This window comes from Pipra filicauda, unplaced genomic scaffold, assembly GCF_003945595.2.
Source record: "Pipra filicauda isolate LSUMZ 115617 unplaced genomic scaffold, ASM394559v2 scaffold122_size2191957_pilon, whole genome shotgun sequence".
NCBI lineage: Eukaryota > Metazoa > Chordata > Aves > Passeriformes > Pipridae > Pipra > Pipra filicauda.
The window spans coordinates 198988-221630 of record NW_024103685.1 but is presented as its reverse complement, the minus strand read 5'-3'; the positions used below and the strand labels follow the sequence as shown (position 1 = coordinate 221630).

General features: G+C 37.9%; 1 protein-coding gene across 2 annotated transcripts in view; it reads right to left on the bottom strand.

Moving 5' to 3' along the window:
* Positions 1 to 22643, bottom strand: part of AKT3 (AKT serine/threonine kinase 3) — a 153190-nt gene that overhangs the window by 10456 nt on the left and 120091 nt on the right. For both annotated transcript variants that reach the window (XM_027722456.2, XM_027722455.2), the window contains exons 11-12: positions 8758 to 8972; positions 5861 to 5948 (exon numbers count right to left, since the gene is read on the bottom strand). In XM_027722456.2, coding sequence (XP_027578257.1) covers positions 5861 to 5948; positions 8758 to 8972 — 303 coding nt within the window. The remainder of the gene's footprint in view (positions 1 to 5860; positions 5949 to 8757; positions 8973 to 22643) is intronic.

Here is a 22643-nt window from a genome sequence, read left to right as displayed (position 1 = left end):
GAGAAACACTGTAAGAAATCCTTCCCCAACAAGCTTTCAGACAAAGCAGAAGCAGTGTGTGGTATAAATGACACACCCAAGTGTATGCAGAGGGACACATTCAGACCATTCAACACCACGTTCAGAAGACTGCAGACAGAACCATTCAACACAGATTTTGTCACCAACACACCCTGCTACAGAAACCTGGCAATCCTTCTGAAGGGGTGTCACCTTGTCCACCCCTGGACAAGGCTTCATTTAAAAACGCGAAGTAAAATGTCCACAAATTTCAGCTGTAATAAAACTGTTAGAAAGACAAATAAGGTGCAACTTCTGCAGAGATAAACACTGTGACACTCCAGAAGCTTTGCCATACATCCCAAGGGCGACTGAAGCTGAGGTTTAATGATAAAGATTAAAACAGCCAACATCAACTACCACCCTGATGATCACAACATGAAGATGCCACTCTACATTTCATGTTTGGTTCCACAAAAAATAGTATCCAGGCACTACTGCCACAGCTATTCCCCACTTCTGACATGAGAAGTCAGAAGTCCAAGAGTGATGTGAGTACCCAAAGGCACACTCAGTAACCTGGGCACAAAAGGAGTAAGATGAGCTTTTGATAAGCACAGTCCTTGTCAGTCAGCAAGAGAATGACCCTCCTCGGTCCTGGCTCCTAAGCTTTAGTACAGGATAATTTTCCTCCCCTCATGGCCTGTGCAAATTCAGGAACACACTCCAACCAGACAGGGAACTGCACCTCCTGACAATTTACTCTAAGCAACAGAAATACAGATTTTCAAAGTTTATGCATTACACACACACATATGCATAGATATGTATGTGTCTGTACAAATAAAGAAATAAAAGTCTAAACTCAGTGTGAGTTAAGTGACTTTAAGAGTTGATGTTCAAGACAAAAATCCAATTTCATATCCATCTGTCAAGCTGAATCTGCCCTGGACATTTCCAAGGCTTGATGTTAGAAATGACAGCAAAAGCAGTACCAAATTCTTAGTGTCTTCATTTTCTCTAAGTGAATGGCATTTCCATTTGGCATCCATCAAGAGCAGCGTGTGAAAAACACCACAGTTTTTCCACGGTTCAAGTCCTGGGAAAGTTGTCACCCATCTCTCAGGGGAAGGAAAGGTGCAGATACAGTCAGATAACAGTCAGATAACCTGACTGTTACAGGTACGCTGAGATGAACAGACAGGCTTGATTCTACACCCTGAACTTTCTCACGCTTACTGAACAACTACACAAACACTTCATTATGACAGAAAATTTGCCCAAAAATAATTTACCAGGAATCATTTGTCTTGGTATTGTATAGGAAGTGGTTGAAGCTACTTCAAAGTACCTGTGATGCACTTGATCTGCCAAACGAAAAGTATGATGCCTAAGAACATCAATCTGGTCTTCTTTATTTTTTAATTTAAAGAGAATTTTACTTTAAATGAACTAAAAATTAATACTACCATAAGAATCTCATCCACCAACAGAGTGCTGCTGAATCGTGCTGAGTAGAAGGGAGAAATACCTGTCCATCCCCCTCAAACTAGAGCTGCCACTTGGAGAAAAGACGGTAATTTGAGTTGAGCTTCAAGCCAATCTGTAAGCATTCCTGTAGGAACTGGTTCATCCCCATACCTGGCCCCAAAGCAGGCAGCCTGCTGCCCAGTCGGGAGCTAGGAATACCCCACAGACCCTGCATGAGGTGGTCCTAGGCAGGTGGAGGAGGAAGAGCTGGGATTTCAGTGGTAGGAAGAGACACCACACAAATCCACAGAAAACAGGCTTCAGCAGGGAGGTTCACCCATGGATAAGCTGTTTTCCAAGTGATACAATGCTGTTATCACAGAGAGAGAGAGACCACAAACCCCCAGGACTACAGCAATGTAAGTTTAAGAATCAGACACCCTTATGTATATTTTCCTCCCTGTAAATTCAAGCAGCTGGGGGAAGGGTGGTCTGCCCATATAGTTTAAAGTATCAGTGGAAACACAATGAAAAGATCAGACTGGTTAGCAGTTTTCTGATCTTTTTACTACTTCGCTTGGCAACAACACAAAAGCAACTAACAAGGGTAATTTCTGCAGGTTTTGTTGCAGTGCAGATAATTGTACAAAAATAGTATGACTCAAATAGCAACGGCCTAAACCCAAATGTTGGTATTTTCCTATTTCCCTCCTGCCCTTTTCCTTCAAAATCTGATACACAGAAGTATTTAAATGTGCATTTAAGATCACAGTTATGTTTTAGATTTTGCCAGGCCTGAACCCAGGGCTTCAATCATGGGATTTCATCATCTACTGGTTTTGTGTCTTGAGGAAAACAAAGGTAGTCACAGCTGCAGGGTAAGGAACAGCTTCTTGCAGCTGTCAGACTTCATGCTGAAAGTCACTGCCTCCACGCTGAGACAGGTGCCTCCACAAGCACTGCACCTGCAGCAAAGTCAGGCATCCCAGCCTTCTCCATTACTGACACTTGTCCCTATTCCCTTCCCAGTACTAACAAATTAATTTGTTAGCACTCCCTAATTTGCTCCAGGAACAATTAGAGGTATTACCACAAATCAGAAGAAGAAAGATATAGATAGATAGATAGATAGACAGACAGACAGACAGACAGACAGACAGACAGATAGATAGATAGATAGATCTCAGCCCAAATTTCCATGTGGTTTCTTTCTTCTTTCATCTATATTATGTGCAGGAGAAAAAACAGGCCTTGCTAAAAGGTCTGGACGTCCTTTGCCATGAGGCTATTTGAGTGCTTCAAGCCTGAAGACATACCCAAATTTCTACCTTTTAATTAATGCCCATGTGGTTTTTGTTCAGTGAAAGACCCTAAACAGAACATCTGACAACTTAAGAATATTTCTGCAACCCAAATAAAAATACGCTAATACAACTCTTAAATGAGAAACAGAGACATTTCAAAAGCTTCCTGATTCCAGCTAAAAATAAAACAAATATTTTTTGAAGTATATGGGCTTTTGAAGTCTTCAGAGTTTGCCAAACTATTCAATTTCTCATACTCAGGCACAGAGAAAAAAACTCATCAGGGCTGAGATGATCACAGGAAGAACCTGGCACAGGCTGCTCTCTTTCATATGCCCTCATGGTTTTTCTGCCAAAAATAAATACATCAGATCACAAATGCTAACTATTATACATTTTTCATTTAAAGGCAACGATCTTTCTCTGCTCCAGTGTGCCATACAGTATTTTTTTATCATTATGTAGTACCAAATTAGGTTAACTAGTTAGCAGTATCAGAAAGCTAATAATTCCATTTGACCATTTGGATCCATTTGACCCGACAGAGCTACTGTCACATGAAATACATGAAATAGCTTACAGATATATAACTCTGGCTTTAACCACACCAGTAAAGTGATAACCTAGTAAGTACAGAGATGCACTTAATATCCGTAAAAATGATAAAATTAGAGGCACACAAGCACAGTGTGAACACGTACAAACTATCACAACTACTTGGAATACACATGATTTTTCTGTTTCCATTACTCCGAAAGTGAACTTCCATTCTTTCATTGCTAACAGAAACACACTCCTGAAATACAGCCAGAAAATTACAGTGTCATGGTGCATAAAACTCAGGCAAAATTACTCTGAAATATTTCTACTGTGCCAATAATTATATCCACTATCAATTTCATCAAGTGACTCTACTGCTGAAGATTCTACTACTAACAAAAAACAGAAACAGAAGCAAGCATAGAATAAACCTGTTTGAAAATCAATTTGTTTAATGCTCTGAGTTATTTTAGAATACCAAAATACCTCAAGAATATTCATACAAGCATTCCAATAAACATACTCAATGAAAGTTCATTAACAGTGTTATTATCTTTGTGGTTTGTATTTCAGAGCACAGTCTTACACCCTGCATACTTCAGAACCTGTAAGACTATGTGTGCAGATGGAACAAGTGGATATTTTAACCAGCCAGACAAATGGCTTTGTTAGGAACAAATAGGAACAAAACTATTTTTTAATTAAACAGAAAAACATACTGTCAGAACTCATTTACATGAGTTATTTTTCCATAAAGAACACACTGTGTGCCAATACTGCACAAAACCAATTCTTACAATCCTTGAAGTTAACCATTCAACTGAGGAAATTCAAATAATTTTTTTACTAGCAAATTTGGTTTCTCAAAGCAACAGTGGCCAGAACAAACAAAGATGGACTACAATTTCTCCAGTTATAATAACCCAATAAGCCATATCCACTTCCATGATCATAAAAGTGAAGTGCCAGCATTTATATATTTTTATATATATATATATATATATGTAACTCTGCAAAATGTCTCCTTTTATTTTAATAGTTTAGAAAAAGATCTTGGCTGAAAGACATTTGCCATGTTCATTTGGAAAGGATCAAAGCGCATGTAATTAGGAGTATCTATATATTCTTAACTAAATATGATGCTGAACACAGTGTAGAATTGAAAGCTCTATTTCTAATGCAAGATAATTAGGAAATCTTTTTCAAGAGAGCAAGAATAATGTAACAGCTTTTTTTTCTCTCACCCACTCCTAGAACATTGCAATCCAATTGACTGGGATTTTTTTGACTCTAGAAAGGTCCTCGACTTGTATTTTTAGACTGTATCCTCAGAGTGCTTCTCTACAGTGTCCTTACATAACCAACTAGTGGTTGAGCTCGTAAAGTAACCTGATTAATATACTTGCTATGATTATTTAGTGTAAAGTTTCCTGAAACCTTGTGATACTGCCAGGGAAAAATCACACTTGTATCAAGTAACTTCAGAGTACCATATTTTGTATCATCATATACAGGCTTCTATTTCAGTTCCGGTATTTGTCAGAGAAGTACCACACCAACAACCACACATTTTAAAATTCCAGTTCAACAACAACTGAAAAAACAGTTTGTATCACTGACATTGTAGCATAAACATATTCTGCTCAGTCGTATGTCTTCCATTTTCCTTTTATTTGAACAAAGCAAAAAAAGTAGAAAAAAACTATCTTTTAAAATTACACAGCTCAACTGGCAACGTAAAACAGTTGGGGGGAAAAAAGAGAAGTCTTTATCAAAATAGAAGGGGTTTATAGCAACAAGTAAATTCTTAAAGAAATACTAAGATAAAATCAGTTTCTGTATACAAAACAACTTCCGTGGAATTGAGTTTCACTACTGAGATAAATTCATTTTCTAAAATCATTCCCAAAGTGTTGATCATTACAGGAACAGGACTGGGTTTAGAGAAAGCTGTTTCAATTGAATTCCCAGCACTCACTTTTTTCTCCACAAGCTGTTTTGGCTCAGTGTTTTAATGCTATTTTAATTTTCTTAGATATCTTTTTAAAAATAAGTTTCAAAAACGTTTCTATTTATACACAAACAATTAGAAAGTAGATTTTTGCTATGAGCCCCCTCCAATGCCTTAATCTCCCTTTTCCATGAAACAACTTTTCAATAAAGGGAAGAAATAGAAATACAATTCAGGATAAACTTATATTACATTTTCACATTACCTTGAGTCATACACCTACTTTTCTCTTGAAGGCCCAGGAAGAAAAATGGAAAGGAAAAAATTTGGACATTTACATAATAGAAGAAAAATCTTTGCTGAGTTTAGGTTGGTTTGCAAAATTTATTTCTGGTGAACTGACACATTATTACTGAAAACCCAAAGATTAAGTAAGTACACCTTGTTCAGAATAATTATTCATTTGTAGTAACACAAAAAAGTTGCAAAGAAAAAAATTACTAACTCCAGAGAACAGCAATCCTATGACTACCATTTGAAACAACCTTGCAGAAGCCAGATTATTCAATGTCATATAAATATAATAATGACATACCTTTTTATCATATACGTCTTGCCAGTTTACTCCAGCAAAGAAACTATGACGCATGATTTCTTTTGCATCATCTGGGCCTCCACCAAGTCTAAAGAGTGTGAGGGAAAAAACCACATATTAAACAAACATTATTTTTATAGTGAGATCAAGTTACTGTTATGGTTGGGAAAATGACCATTTCTTTTTGTCTATCTGGGAACAATTTTCACCCATTTAATATGTAATTTTCACCTGTTTAATATGAATTCCAATGATCTCTAGAGAAAATGTGATAGCAGAAGTATCCATGCCATGGTCTATTCTATTTGATTATTCCAACTACAGTGTTTGTTACTGCCCATGATGAGCTCTTTTAGTAATTCATTAATTTTAAAAACATACTTAAGTTTAGTTTGCTTGAAACACCAACTAACATTCTGACTATTAAAAACCCAAACCAACCCAATAATGCTGAAATAAAATTTTGCCAAGGAGGTGCCAGCCACTGAATCAGTAATGACTCGCACATCATTTTTGTACAGTGTTCGCTGCTGTTGCATCTGGGTGCTGTAACAATTAACCAATTACCATAAAATAGTCTCAATCTGAGTCAATTAGTATAAATTAATAAATTGTAGGCCTGCTGAGAAGGTTATTTAAAGGCCATTGTAAATAACCACACTATTCACTGTGGCCTGTAGCTTGCCAAAGCCAGACTCTGTCTGTTAAATCATCCTAGGAAGTTAATTTCACCTACTTTGGGTGAACTTGCCCAAGGCGATTTGAGCTACAGAAGTGGCCACTGCTGCCAAAAGAGGAGGGTCCCACCCCTGTCCATACCTCTCCTCTCTCACTTGCATCTATAGCATCAATCCCACCTGATGACTCTGAGCAGAGTCAGCTCACTAACCTGGAAGAAAAGTAACCCCACAATGAGAAGAGAGAGAGGAGACAAGAGAGGAGAGAAGAGAGGAGCCAGAGGAGAGAAGAGAGAGAAGAGAAGAGAGAGAGAAGAGAGAAAGGAGAGAGAGAAGAGAGAGAGAAGAGGAGAACTGGCCATTTTTTGTTGCATTAGCAAGTCCAGTTTGACTAAATGAGTTTAGTGAGTTCCTTGAGCTGCTACTGTGGGTGAAGAAAGAACCATACATCCAATCATAGGACCATCTCCCCTTTTCAGCAGCAGAAGTCAACTTTCAGGACTTCTCAGCTCTCATCTAACTTCTCCCTGAGGCTGGCTATCCTACTGCCCTAACGAAGGAAGCTGCAGCAGAGAAAAAAAAGCTAATCTTAACTGAACAAGCAGACCATACGTGTTAAATATTGACAAGAAGAGTGACACATACAGTTTGTGTTTCATTAAAAGGAACTGCTAAAGATATAAAGACACATTTTAAAAGAACCATTTAAGTAAGATAAATTCCTCTCTAAAGCATTTATTGTAAGTAGGAATAATTTTCACAACCAAGAAAAAACATCTTTATTGGTATTACCCTGCTGCCAAATTACTAAAATATTCTGGACTACTATGTCACTCTTGCAATAACTGAGTGTAAAGTTATTCTAATTTCCAAGCTGTATTCCTCCTTGTTTCTCAACTACTTATTGTAAAATTCTCTATATCTTGGCAAAGTATGGCATTTAGCCTGCAGTCTCCAGACTTCTCTCAATATCTTCCTTTCTAGTTGCTCACAAAAAAAGTTGAATTGATGTTACTCTGTGCTCCCACCCTATTTAGCATTAGCTAGCACAAGAACTTGAATATAAGTAAGCTTGTAAATGTAAGTCTGTAAAAAACACTCCTGTCTGCAAAGATTAATCACAAGGAAGCATCTTTTCAATTCTAAAGGCAAATATATTTGATGGGTCAGATTGTTTGGAGTTTAAAATGCATTAGGAGCTGCTACAGAAACACAGTTTTATTCTACTCTCCATGTATTTGGCCGGTTGGTCACAGTTTGTGCTGCATACAGCAAATTCAGTTAGAGCAGGCAGGCTGACCACTTGTGCTGTCCTGGTTGTAGCACTTGGCTGCATCCAGACAAATCCCTTGAAAAGGCATGACAACCAGTCCTGCCTGGAGCACCTGCAGGCAATGCTCACTACTGAAGACTTCTTGAGAAGAACCAGAGGATGAAGGAGGACTAGAGAAGAGAGACAAACAATAGAGAAGAGAGACAGACAATAGAGAAGAGAGACAGACAATGTCTGCAGCCCGAAAACATGCCAAGAGACTCACAAGAATGACAGATATTGGGGGAAAAAAGGTACCTACAAACAAATCCCATGGATTACCAAGGCAGAGATTTGTTTTAGAACCACAGAGGACTGGACACTGCTGGTCCAGTGCTGGAGCCACTGGAAAATGGCTCTCCTAGGCAACAATCCCAGAGGGGAAAGCCCATCACAAAAGAGCACAGACAGCAGCTGGGTGATACTTGCTTTCAAACCACTCTATTTAAATTTCACTCAGAAATTGCATTGTTTAAGGAGTTACAAGTTTACATGATCTAACATGTAATTTATTTATGTGCCCTAATATAGCTGTGGCTGTCTATACATGTCTCCTGCCTTGATCGGGAAGAACAAGTGCTGTAGTCCCCATGAGACACCACAGTCAACTTAGGGTTAAGTCCTACTGGGAAAAACAAGTGAGAGCTTTCACTTTGTTCTGGTACACATTCTAAACCTAAAAAGACCCCTGTATTTGCTGTGAATGATTAAAAAAGTTTCTCCTGCATTTTGTAAATTATTGCTGCATTGAAAAAGTGGAAATCTGAGACTGTATGGCTGCATGTGGCCCTCTCTTGTGGTTGACAGATCCTTCAGTCAGAAAGACCAGGCACCACTGGCCTATTTTTACATTACCCAGTACAATTAGAGTATTTATTATGCCTGTATACCCAATTAATTTCACTTACCGCTTATTTGGATCCTTTATCAGTAGGCCTGATAATAATGATTTTGCATCTGCAGACAGGGTTCGAGGAAATTTTATGTCCTCCATTAGTATCAGTTCAAATAGTTTCTCGTGATCTTGGTTGTAGAATGGTAATCTTCCACACATCATTTCATACATGACAACTCCTAATCCCCACCAGTCCACTGCACGACCATAGTCGTTATCTTCTAATACCTGAGAAAGAAACCAAAAGCATCTGTAAGACATACACTATTTCATACACAATCATTTCAGTCTGTTTGATGCAACTCTATACGAATGGGTTTCTGAGACTTTATTTTCACAGTGTGCTACAAGGACTCCCAGAACCTAACTCAGTACTTGCAACTGCAGCACTGACTCACACACCTGAGCTTGCTGAAATTCCAGGCATACCACAGACTGCACTGCTAAAAGCAAACCAAAAAATTGAGAATGACTTGCTCAAAATGATCTTGACTGCCTTTTCCCCTTTCCTGTGTCCTCTACCATCCCATTTATATCATACACAGCTTTAGAAAGAGACACTATCTGCAGGTACTAATGCCTCAGTCAGATGTGGTGAAGCACCTCTTTGCTCAGTCACTTGCTCTTTCTTACCCCACCTGTCCGAAGTCTTCAGTTTAGTACCACCTTAATCTTACTGAGACAAGTTTAGTTTCTTTATGATCTTCGTTTATATTAAAAGTCCTCAATGTTTTTCTCCTGACAGTTCCCTTGTATTCCATTAAATAGTCCTAACAGCTGAACTGTGCCAGTGCAAAAAAATACGACAATGTTTATATGATACCATGTTTACTATGATACTATGCTTATAAGACATAAGCATGGAAATGTGATAAAGTTGATATCATTTGTTAACATAATGCCTCCAATGTCATGCACCTAAAAACAGCCCTTCTGCCAGCAGCCCCAGAGAACTGGAGCAAGGAATCTAAGCAGTGTGTCTTAACCTTAATACACCTTCATATTAAACTGCAGAAATGGAGACAACATAAGAGCAGCATACACACAAAAAAACCCCATAAGCAATAAGGAAAATGAAGGCTACTGAATATATAATTCCAATTTCTGTGCATTTCTAGTAGATCGTGCCCGTTCATTCAAAAAAGATGAAACTGTTAGAAGTTAATAAACATTAAAACAGAAGGCACTATGACTGTATGTGTCAAGTTGCCAATATTTCCTACAGAAAGATCTATTAAAAAACCTTAAAACAAGAAATTAGACTTAAATAATAAACAGGTAGAAAGCTCAAAGAAATGCAACGAATACAGCAGAACTATATATATAAAGAAATTTATATAGAATTGTTACTGTATCATTGGAAGGCAGACTCTGAAAGGCAGCACCATGTGACTGATTTAAAAAGAACCCCAACCAACAACAAACTAATTCACAGAACATGAAATACTTTTTACAACACACAGACACATGCAATCACCATCACAAAGAGCTCATCCAGATTCAAACTGTAAGCATACAGGAACAGCCCTTTAGATACAAGGTAGTGAAAATCTGGTGATATGTAAAGCCTTCAGTTTTGGGGTAAGAACTGAATCAAGTCCCTCAAAACCCCTTTGAGACCCCTCCTAAGAGGAGGGGGTGGACTCCTACTGGATGGAAGTCCTAAAATGCAACATGCAGCAGAGAGAGAGGAGCTGAAAAGCTCAAGACGTCCTGGAAGCTGGACCGGGACGGCCAGACAGAATGCGGGGGAAGTGGCCTTGTTCCCCACCCCCGCTGCCAGGCTGGTAGTTTTGAGACAGAGTAAAGGAGCTCTGATAGAACACTTCGGGCAAGGACTGAACTGAAAGCTGCCCTAAACATTCTGACTCGAGGGAACTCAACCCCTCGAGGAAGGGACCTTCATGGGGGTCTTACACCCCATAATATGACGTGGTGAGGCAAGCTTTTGTCCTGGCTATCGCAGTCCACGGGAGAGAAACCTTCGCTTGGAGACGAAGGGTTGCAAGGGGTGAGAGAAGACCCCCTTGTGTGTAATGGGAAGAGATCCAGCTACAACTTCAGCTACGACTGCTGCATGGAAGAAGAGAGACACTGTTGCCCTGAACATGGAAAAGATCTTTCCTTCTTCCCTTCTAGACTTTTATGGGAGGGAGAAGAGATTTGATCCAATGTAAATACTGCTTTGTCATAGGAGAGATAGTTAAGATGGTGTATATAATGTATTATAATATTTATTTGTGTCGTGATTGTAATATAATTCCCTTCCCCCCATATCGAGTCTTGTGTTGTGCCTGGAAAACCCATCTCACACTGGGGTGAGATGTGGGGGGCGGCTTGGACTCGGAAATTGGATTTTGGTGGTTTCAAACCACCATAAATGAATACAGCAACATCTAAAAGATCAGAAATAACTTTTATCCATGAGTACGTTATCTTGTGATTGCCTAAAATGTGTAATAATTTCCTCTGAAGCAAGGGCAGACGCAGTCCTCACCTACCTGGGGACACTAAGCAGCCATGGCCACACACAGGACACACACACTGCCCTAGCCAGCCCTAATGAGGGGTGTTGAGCTCATTTATTTGCCTCTCTTTTTTCTCCTACAGTAAATCCAAGCCTGCTCTGAAGTATCTGGTGTATGCTATTAGCAGAAACAACATGCAGTCTGATCCAGTAAGGCAATTTTGGAAATCCCACAGTAATTAATGTATTCATACTCCCAGTTTTCACTGTCCTTAAGGATTAGTAGCAGAAACACAATGAAAAGAAGTATCTTAAAAATCTCTCTTGTGTATATAAGATTAAAAAAAAATCATAAATATTAACACATTAACACATACTATTTACAACTGTGCCAAAACAAACAGACTCGTTACATCATTGATATTTCCAAATAGAGGGTGAAATTTTGGAAAGTGTAAAATTCAACAAATTATCTGAATAAGTACATATGACAAAACTAACTAAAATAACCCCCACATTTTAAAATTAATTAAATGTTTTATGAGTTTGAGCATATTGCAAGCTATTTGATGAAAAACTGTATATAAAATCTGTGACGCTTGTCTTTAAATCACTGTTTTTTCTACCACAGAATAAAAGCATTATGTATTTTTCTACTATATTTATTAGCACTGTTACTATTTCTCTTATCTGTAAAGTTAGCTACTCTTTTCTTTTGAAGCTAGCAAAATATATAAAATTATGAGATAGCGGCAGATTCTTTTTACAAGTAAGTTGAGGTATGGTTTGCATTTGTGATTTATAAAAGAAGGCAACAGGAAAATAAAACATATCATTCTCTGAACAAGGCAAGTCACATGGACAATAGCTAAAGAAAATTGTATTTGTGCCTTTACGTAATTTATGCAGGACTTTACCTAATAATAATAAAAAGTATGAACAACCTTTTGCTGCATTCCCACAACAGCAACAAAACAGTGGTACAAAGGAAGTGCCAAATGTGATTTTTAACCTCTTTTTACATAAAATCATAAAAAAGCATAAAAGCTGGATTAACTGCCTCCCAAACCCGCATATCACCAGCCGGGTTCTCATCCCCAGCTGGCAAAACTGGCAACTCTTTATTTTTGTTTAAATACCTGGTTTACAGCCAGCCAGACAAGCAAGAGCATCAAAAGGGTTTTATTTAGGCAAAAGGAAAACAGCCTGAAAACAGTGTAAATAAAGCAAAATGCATCTCAAGTTATTTTAATATACCTGTAATAAAATTGTGCATAATGCATTCACAGTGAAGATGCACTATTATTTCCTTTAAGTCATTTCTAGTCCTCATGGTGTTAAGAAACTCCAGGATTTGTAGGCTGTGACCAGTCAATGGAAGTGAAGTGCTGGAGTCCAGCAGCTCCTACAACCAAATCTATGCAATTAGGGCAGGCATGAGAACATGTCTATACACATGTCTATACACTGCCCTAGCATTACAGAATCCTTTCCAAACAGTTCTTGGATTTGAGGAATTTGTTTTTAATTATGCTGAACATAGGTCAAGAAAGCCTCAATTTGGCACTAAAAATGAACATGACACACAGCTGCAAGATTTGTACCTAGGAAGAGTTCAATCCTTTGCCTACCGTGAATTGAGTATCTACTTTTAGAAACACCTCCTTTGGTTGTGAGGACTAACATTGCTGTCCTCTCCAGTATTTGTGGGATATTCTTGTATATGTGGGGCACTAGCCTAAGCACTCACCCAGACACAGACACTGTGGAAAGTTTGATCTCTTGGACTTTGTGCGCTGCCCTTAATAGCTGCCTCCATCAGCCGATTCTTGTTCCTTGCCGTTAAGGACCCCCAAGTCTGTCTTTAAGCAAATGCACTGTCCTAACAACCCAGTCCCATCAAGGTCACAGCAGGAAAGGCAGCAGGCCCACCAAAACCACCATAGAGGGCACAAGCTCAACCACTCTGGTATCTGTTGTAAAGTAATGTACTAATATTTTCTAGGAGTACAACACAGAAGGATGACACAGAACTCACGCGCTCAGAAAGAGCACCTTACACTGAGCACATACTCAGGTTCATTTTCATAAAGTAAAAATGAAGTTACATGCTTTCTTTCACAAAATTTGTTTAAATAGTGAGATCATTCGGATATATGACTTCCTTTCCTTCATCCGCTTCACATACGTTGGGTGCCAGAATCCCAAGCCACCTGTCAAGACCTAGGTGAGGTTTCAGGAGATAAGAGCTCCAGCACGATGTGGATAGCACTGATAGCCACTCATCCCTCACATCATCACAGTACCCAAGTGACTTCCCAGCACTGAGTAAGGCAGAAGGTGGACTGACTGCAGTTCTGGATGACACCACAGAACATGGGAAATAAAACTCAAAAAAATTACCATCACTTTTATAACTTAGGGGAATCTTACTCAATTTGTTTTCAGGGCTCTAGTTCCACAACTGGTTCTTTCAGAGGCAGTGCCAGCCTAATTCAGGGTCTTGTTTCTGTTCTCTCACCACAGTTTCCCTTACCTTGCCAAAATTAGGCAACACACTATATAAGAGAGTAGAAAAAATGGAGGAAAAAAACTTCACATTGGACTATTTTTCACCTGAATCAAGTCCTCTGATCTAAGCCACCCAACTGCCATGTGAACAGTTCCAGTAGCACAAGTGAGAACACCAGGACAGGCAGCATCAGATATGGCATTGCCGCAGAAAGAAATGCTCGTCAAACTCTGCCCCAAAATTACACCACAGAAATTACACTGACTCTGACAGGTATTCCTGCATGCACAGACAGCTGTAACAGCTGTGCTCACTTAAGAGGAAGATTAAGGCCCTGCTTCCCTTCCCAACCAGCATTTCTCTAAAGCACACCAGCAGTATAACAGGGTTTCAAAGTGGGCATACACTCATAGCTGCACCGAAACCACCACAGTTTTTACAGGCATTGTTGCTCCTCTAAAACTTAACACTTACACCTGCAGTACAAGGACACAGCCTGGGTTTATATGGATGCTTTTAAAAACAGTTGTACAGGTGCCACTGAAGTTTGTATTTTCCAGTCTTATATAAATATGCAAAAGATTAAGTAACATACACACTTTCTAACAATCAAGAAACATCAGGCATCTGCAGGTACTTTAGTGATTTTATGGATGTTTTAGCAGCACTGGACATTATAGTTTCAGCTAAGGGAGAGCTATTTATTTACCTTAAAATTTGTCTTCGTATTGTGGTTAAAAGGCAACTCAACTGTTCCTTAAATTTACTGAGATAGCAGGAATAGCCAAATGTAACACGGGAAAACAAACTATTCTCTAGTGACTCCGCTACCTCTGCACACCTTGGGGTTTCTGGAGAGTATTGCTGGCAATGACCAATATATACACAGTGGGACAGTGCTTTGTACATAGAGCAAAGACTGTAAAGCCCTACATACAAAATAAAAAAATTCAGTTCACAGACATAAGTTTTCCTTTATGATGACTAAGACAACACAAACACACTGCAGGGCTGCTAAGATCATGGTAATTCAATTGTGGTTTTCCCTCATACAGAATAATTCATTCTGCTGGCAAGTAATTACAGATCAGTAAAGAAAAATACTCTTGTACTTACATTTATTGACCAAAAAAAAAAAAAAGGCAATCTTCTAATATTATAATACTATTCCCCACTGCTGAAAAGTCCACTGTCTCAGACTTGAATAAAAAGTTGTTAGTACCCCTGGAAGTTTTCTCTTTCCCAGAAAATAAAATCCACCAAAAAGACTTCCTCCTCTACTTCAACAGTTGTTATAGATTTTAATCTTTAGGTTTATTAGTTAATACATCTCCAAGTATCCTTTGCTTTACACATGTCACTCCTTTAAAAGCCTAACGTACAGTCCACAGAATTTGGTGTCCATTTAATTTTATGGTGAAAACCAGTAAAAAGATATCTTTTATTCTCTTTATTACTTCAGTAGCTAGAGCTGGAGGCAACGGCTTGAGATACATCTGCAAACTCCTGTTTACAAGGGCTTGGGGTAGAGACTTAGGAAGCAGACAATTCAGTGCCAAAGGGAAGGTGATACCTGCACAGGCAATGCTTTTACAAGTTTCTGTGAAAAGAAATTTTTTAAGGAGGTCAGCCAGCAGTATAACAGGTGAAGTCTGTGAGCATCTTAATCACATACTTCCCCTCACCTTCAGTGGAACTAGGATTCTCCAATACTTCACTAATCACAGAACACTGAATATAAGGTGTGACTACCTCAGACACAAACTGAGCTGAATCCAGAAAGTCCCTTAATCCTGTCTTTACCGCATTTTCTTGAAACACAACATCCCTGATGAGCATCCTCTGGAAGACTTTTGGTTGCACAGTAGAAATTCACACAATCAAGATCTGTATTTCCCACAGACCTTTAAATGGCAGGTAGCTGCTGTAACTTCTGGACTCTGCAAACACAGACAGATTTAGCAGTAACCTTGAGTATGAAAGGCTCAATGTAAAATTCATTGTCAATCCTCTACGAGGGGTTGTCAGCATTGGGTTTTACCTTTAAGAGAACAATATCGAAATATTGGACTCATACTTTGTGCTGGATAACGAAGGCAACTTAATGGAAAAGCAATTACATTTTTGACATAGTTATGGTTTCCCTTAATCTATGAGACACAGACCTTCAGATAGGACATTACAAGTAGCTTGTTGCTCAATCAATAATTTTGACAGAACAGATGGGAAAATATTTAAACATCTAAACAAACTGTCTGCACACCTATGTTGTGAAAGAAAACTGAGAACTTGGATACACCAATGTACTGTTAATTTAAGGGGAAAAAAACCCTGTTTTCAATTAACCTTACAGTTCAGGTGGAGTGTATGTTCCTTAAGCATTCCTGGTAACCTTTCACACATTTTTATTGCTACAGTTGCTGGTCTGTTAACAAATACTCACCCACGTATTATTCAACAAAAGTTAAAAAGTGTGTTTCCTAGAACTTTCTATCAATTGTGGTAACAACTACAACAATGAGAAAGTTTATTATCTAACACTAGTGAACAAAGAGATACAGACTTTAACCCAGATGTATGAAAATCCACCCTACAGAAGGGTACGTTTGTCAAGTATTATACAATTTAATTACTATAACCGTATCTTGGTATGAAGAGTGGAAGTGTTGCTGCATCAATAGTAAAAAAACCCACTTGAATGAATACTCATTGGTTTTATCATACACAGCTGAAAAGACAAAACATCAAGGTTATAGACACCCCAGGAAATGGGCACCTGAGATTTTCTACTGCTCTAATTTTTGCAGATAGTTTTGCTCCATTTTCTATATAGTTTGCAATACTGTTTTACTTCTGGTCCTAATGTAAACTATCTTCCCAATACATTTTTGTACTTGAGATTTTGCCCATCTTACCTAGTTTTTTGTTATGTAACCTTAACAAGATAAATAGCCAACTAATTTTTTTTTTAATTTGTTGGAACACGTGCTGCATCGGAAATGGTATATTCTGATATAAATGTGAATTAAACAAAACCTCCTAGGGTAAAGAGTGTGCAATACTAATTAATGCATTTAACCTCCTATAAGAGACAGACTTCAGTAGTATTCAAAATCTAGGAAAAAAAAAAAAAGGTAGTTAAGCTGTTGCACATGAAAAAAAGTATTCTATCAAAGAGCTGGCCCTGGCAAAAAATAAATGATAAAAAAAAAAGCCAAGAAAACAACCACATCATGTTAAAAGACCCTTGAAAAGACACCTTCAATAGAAGGCAGCAAATAAAAGCAAAATATTATTTCAGTCTACAGAAAGATAGCACGTGTCTCTCATAATCCTCTACCCACTCTACCATTAGAAGAAAAACTGCAGACTTGTTCCTATCTTTATTAATTATCACTGCAGTAGCAGTAGTCTCTAAAACATACAGTGTCATAAGATGCAAGATGTGTAAGAAGTAATAAATAATGATAATACTGTGATATTTTTTTCTGGTTGCTCATTCTTCCTGAAATTATTTTGAATATTTACTGATGTTAAACAGCATTTGTTCAGCTTTTGTTTATGCTTCATTACTCTCAGAAAAACTAAAGGCTTTTGCTGAGATGGAAATAATGTTTGTATTGATTAAATGAAAATTAATGAAAAAGGCTTCAAGCATGTCATTGAGACAGTCTTTCTAAGAATTGTCACACTTATTTGTTTTACAAAAAATGTGCATTTTATCAGAAAATAGCTCTGTGCTTTAAAGTTCTGGTTTGAGTACAAAAGTTTATTTATGGACAGTGTCAAGATAATCTCTTTTCTAGTCTTTTGTTTATTATTTTTGCATATTTGTTACATCTTTCCCTTTGAGAAGTCTGATACTGCATGTGGACAATTGGTTTTTGTGCCTGATGAGATTAACCAGATAGCATGAAAATTCAAATTCTTTTTACATTATTGGTTATCTGGCTTCAGGAGGAAGTCTAACTCTTCTGCTAATCTATCTGTTGTTGCAGCAACTCTGCTGTATGTGTAACTGAGCAATGCTTTCCTACTCTTATCTAAATGCTCCCCATCTTTTGACCTTGATACTGGTTATTGCCAATAAATGATGTTCTGCTCTGGATACCCTGCCTTGTCCGCATTTCATCACGTTCATCTCAGGGGCCCACTGGCAACACCAAGCTGACAAAAATGTGCACATTCAAATCACTAGTAAAAAAAATAATTTTTTACTTGTAATTCTAGTGTAAAGAGAAAATTCCATATTGTGAATCTCCCATAAATCAAAAGGGAAAATATTTTCAGGCATAGATGCTATTCTTCCTCACCCCCCTCCACTGGTCCTCACCCAGAAATAAAATGTAGCCAAATATACAGCAGACAGCTGTTCAAGAGCACGTGCCAGCACTAAACCACATTTCCACAGGTAAAATAAATTCTATTGTACCTCTGCTAAGAATCAGATTATGCATGAAGCATCTAGGTAAACACAAAGTAAACTTCAACTATCCTTTTGAAGCCAAAAGAAAATCAGTTAAGTAAAATACAACAGTATAACTACACTGTTCAGGTACCGAGCAACTACTAACTATACTTCCAGGAAAATGAGTCCAGCTTATAAGAAATTTTGGCTTTTTGGTTTTAAGCAAAAGTCAACAACCAAAAACAAAGCATTCTGCCTCACCAGGAAACATACTATAGCTTAAGACAAACACTATTCAAATACAAAACAAAAAAATAATTATGGCATCAGCGTTGGTAGAAGACTTGGCAACTAATATTTATCGTAATAGATACTTTTTATTTTATGGAGAAAAATACATTTCATCATTGAAGTTTTTTTAAAAGAATTTTTAATTTTTTTATATAACTCGATAGATATGAATGTTAAGACTTCATTATACTAAGGAAAATGAATAAGCAAATGTCCAACTCTCATAGTAGGGTAGGTACTTGGATGTGATGGTTCACACAAAAGACATTTTCTTTTGGTGATTAAACCTTCTCTACTTGCTTAGCTTTACATTTGCGTATATGACTAAGAGGTAATGCTGCCTGCTAGAGATTAGCTCTAGTCATGCAGATATCCTCATTACACACATAATTTATGTACCATTACAATAAGAGGGTTAAAATCTTTTTGTGACATCAGAAGAAAAATGTTATCACAACTGCAACACTACCAATGTATTACTATAAAGAATGACCCTTTTGACACCATTCTTTGAGTATGGAACACAACTGAGTTGAATGCATCATTTTAAAAGAAAGAAAAAATAGTATAACTACCACCTTTCCAACTCTCTGGCTGATAAAAACTACCCTTGGACAAAACAACACTGTATAACATACTTTCCTAAATATATACTGAACACTCATAGGTCCCATTTCTTTAAAGATTTTGTGGGTTTGTTTGGTTTTGGGGGCTTTTTGGGAGGGCTGGGGGGTGCACTTCATTTTGTTCATTCTAACTTGGCGATCAAAGAATTTTTATTTTTACACTATTACAGAAGTGCATTTTTCTAGGTTTCCAAAACCACCTTATTCAACCTTCCCCATCTGTCACCATCTGCTTCTTTTTAGCATGTACTTTTTGTGTGATCACATAAGCATGTGAAAAATAACTAACATTGAGATGATTGTCTGCTGGTACATTTGAGGACTGGGCATAATAAAAGTGAACTGCCAAAACGTACTTAACACTTCTAATTTTGTTGGGTCTTGCATGTAAGCTACATTTGATTTTCAAACTGTTTTACAGTTGGAAAGTTGATCAGGTACTCTAACTCAACAGTAAAACTGAGACTACATAATTAGCTCAGCACTAAAAAGATTATATTCAAAGGGAGGAACAAAACCCAGAAATATATCCACACGAGTTCACACATCCATCTTGACTGAGTCTGTCTGCACTATATTGCCTGAGGCACAGGATAAGATGCTACAAGAAGCCTACTTCTGGACAGTCACTGCCTGTGTCTTCTTTCCAAGTTACCACAGGGCAAGGAATAAAGGACTCTCATATTTACAAGCATGTAAGAAATCTCACAGAAATCCTTGGAGAAGCAAAGACACTAAGTCGACAGTAGAAACAGAATGGAAAGACAATGCAATTCCTTAACAATGCAGCAGATACTGCTTCTAGTTCTAGGTTAAAAATAATTGGAAAATACCATCAAGGCACAAAACCCGAATGATGGAGGTATCTGTTTCCAGGACTCTATCATGCACAAGATAGCATTTCTGCTTGTAAATGTACTTCTTAGTACAGTTTTAACATGCAAAGAACAAACAAGAGTAAAGCTATAGAACCAAACTTATCTCCAACCCTTCAAAAATACATTAGCCTCACTTTAAGAGAATTTCATACGCAAAATTCTTCTTATCTTTTTAGAGCACTGCCACTACAGGCCTCTCAGGTCTTTAGCAAAACCGCTATGAACCAGAATACCAGTATGTTTTTATCAGTGTAGACAATTTGTTCAAGTGTCTCCTTATCTTTTTTCTAAAAAAGAAATTAACAGAAGTGCATAAAATAAAAAGAACCACAATTACAACAGGAACTATCCCCTCCCCTAAATAAACCCTAACAATCAATATTCCTTAGTGCTCACCAGAGGTAAAGAAACATGAGTGAGAACTTGCCCTCTAGAGCATGATGGAAGAATGAGACTAACATGAAGTTTCTTCTCCACTGTCTTTTTTATAGCAATTTCCCAACTCTTAGAAGTTCACACTGGTCCTAAAACCTCGTGAATGCATATGCCATGTAGCAGCATCTTAACAGCAGCTTTCCCTTAATTTGTGGCATTTCCCACAAATTCTCTTTTTCATCCAGTAGTTCTGAAGGTGGAAAATAATGACTATTATTTATACAAAAGTTGCATAGAATTTTAAAAAGTACATTAAATTTAAAGAGAAAGGAGATTAAAAGGAAACTGCACAAGCCACAACAAAAATTATTCTGTCCTTTGGTTCCTCTATATTCCTACACAAACAAGTCTTCAGCAAGCTTCTCTTCATTTTTAAGTTGCTCATCAATTTCTCCTGCTGTTTGTGTCTCTTTGCAACACATTCCATTAGTTTTTCATAATAGAAAATTAACAAAATAACATAGTTGTCTTTAGTCCAAACTCTCTTTCCTGCCTAAAATCACATTTTTCCCCATAAGAAAAAGTTAGTTTCAGTTCATATCAGATGAGCTATGTGGTAGATCATTATATTCGCAGTCCAAAAAATTACCAGACTGGCAAATATCCTGATCCAATCCAAGCAAGCATTAAAAGAATTAAATAAATGTACAGCTGTAACAGTGACAAAATGGTTTTTCTGAGTCTATCTCAACTTTTTATGATCTGTATATACCACTACATTCTTAGAAAATTCAACTTCAATTCCTGTAAACACAGGAAAAGTGTGCTTTTTTCTTGCTATAATCACACCTGCAGTACAGGGTAGCATGCTTCCCCTTGCTGAAACTCACTGAACTTTGATGACCAGGTTCCAGATTAATGTCAAAGCCATATCCTTCCCAAAAAGAAAAACTGTAAGTAAGAAATTACATGAAATGTGAGGAGAGACAGCAGTTCCTTCTTGATAAAAGAGTTCTATCTTTCACTTCTCTGAGACAAAAGTCAGGGCAATAATTGATTACACGTGGTCTCTCTCAGGCCCATTTTTAAAAGAAAGATCACCAAAAAAATACCGGCCAAACAAGTGTTCTATTTCATTCATCTTCACTGGTCCTACTTTAAAATATGTTATGACATAAACATCTTCTCTGCCTATGGATAAAGGCTATGAATCTTATCTATCACATACCTTTAAGTGATAGTAACTGCATAAGCTATATTGAAATATTTGCCTTTTTTTTTTTTTAATGAGAGGCAACTGTTCTTATAGGAATATATCCATCTAATCCGTACATATGTACAATCTTGTACATATTCATCTACGAAATCTGTACTTTTTATGCCAATAAAACATAACTATGTCCTACCCTTTTCCCTTTATTAGAACACACCTACATATCACTGATCATCTACATCTTTGAAGAGTTATTTGAATGACATCCATGAAGTCCCTTACAGACTTGTTCATCATCAAAACGATGTTCTCTCCTGTTACTAAATAGATTAAAAGCTTCAAAAGTAATTTCTGGTATTTAAAACTTGTCTCTCCTGTGACATCAGAATTTAGTACCACATTGACTGCTTTCCTATAATGACGATTGTGCACCTAAATCCTAAGAAACTGAACTTAAATGCAGAGATCCAGAAACTATAATCTAATCTAAGAAAACGCCCTTATAAATTTTCAGAATCAAAAGAACTTTTATTTGTCTGCCCAAGTAGTATAATTTCCTGAATGTTCTATTAAAGAAAGTCTGTATCTTTATTAGCAGATCTTTGATCTTCGATGGTGTCGTGGGTTTACTAGTTCCCCCCCCACCTGGAGCTGAAGATGGTTAGTTCCAGGGTGGACTTCCTGATGCAGACCAAGGAGGAGAACCAATGGAAAGTTTTAGTAACGCCTCTGCGAATGACATATTTAAGAAAGGCGGAAGAGAAGGTTGTTGCGCAGAAGAAATTCCAGCCAGAGAAGAGCTGCCTGGGGGCTCCTTGGGCGGCCTCGCCGCCTCCCCCCACCACGGCAGGGGAGGGGTGATGGCAGGCTGGCCGGGCCTCCAACTGAGCCGGGACGGGCCAAAGGGCCCTGCTGCGGCGCAGCTGCACCCAGGATGGAACAAGTGGATGCATGAAATGAAGGAGGATTACTATCCTGCTGTGGGAGGCCTAAGAGGGAGTGAAGTCTTTCGGAAAATTTCTAACTCAGAGAGAGAGAGAGAGAGAGAGAGAGAGAGAGAGAGAGAGAGAGAGAGAGAGAGAGAGAGAGAGAGAGAGAGAGAGAGAAGCCACGTTGGAGCAGTTTATTC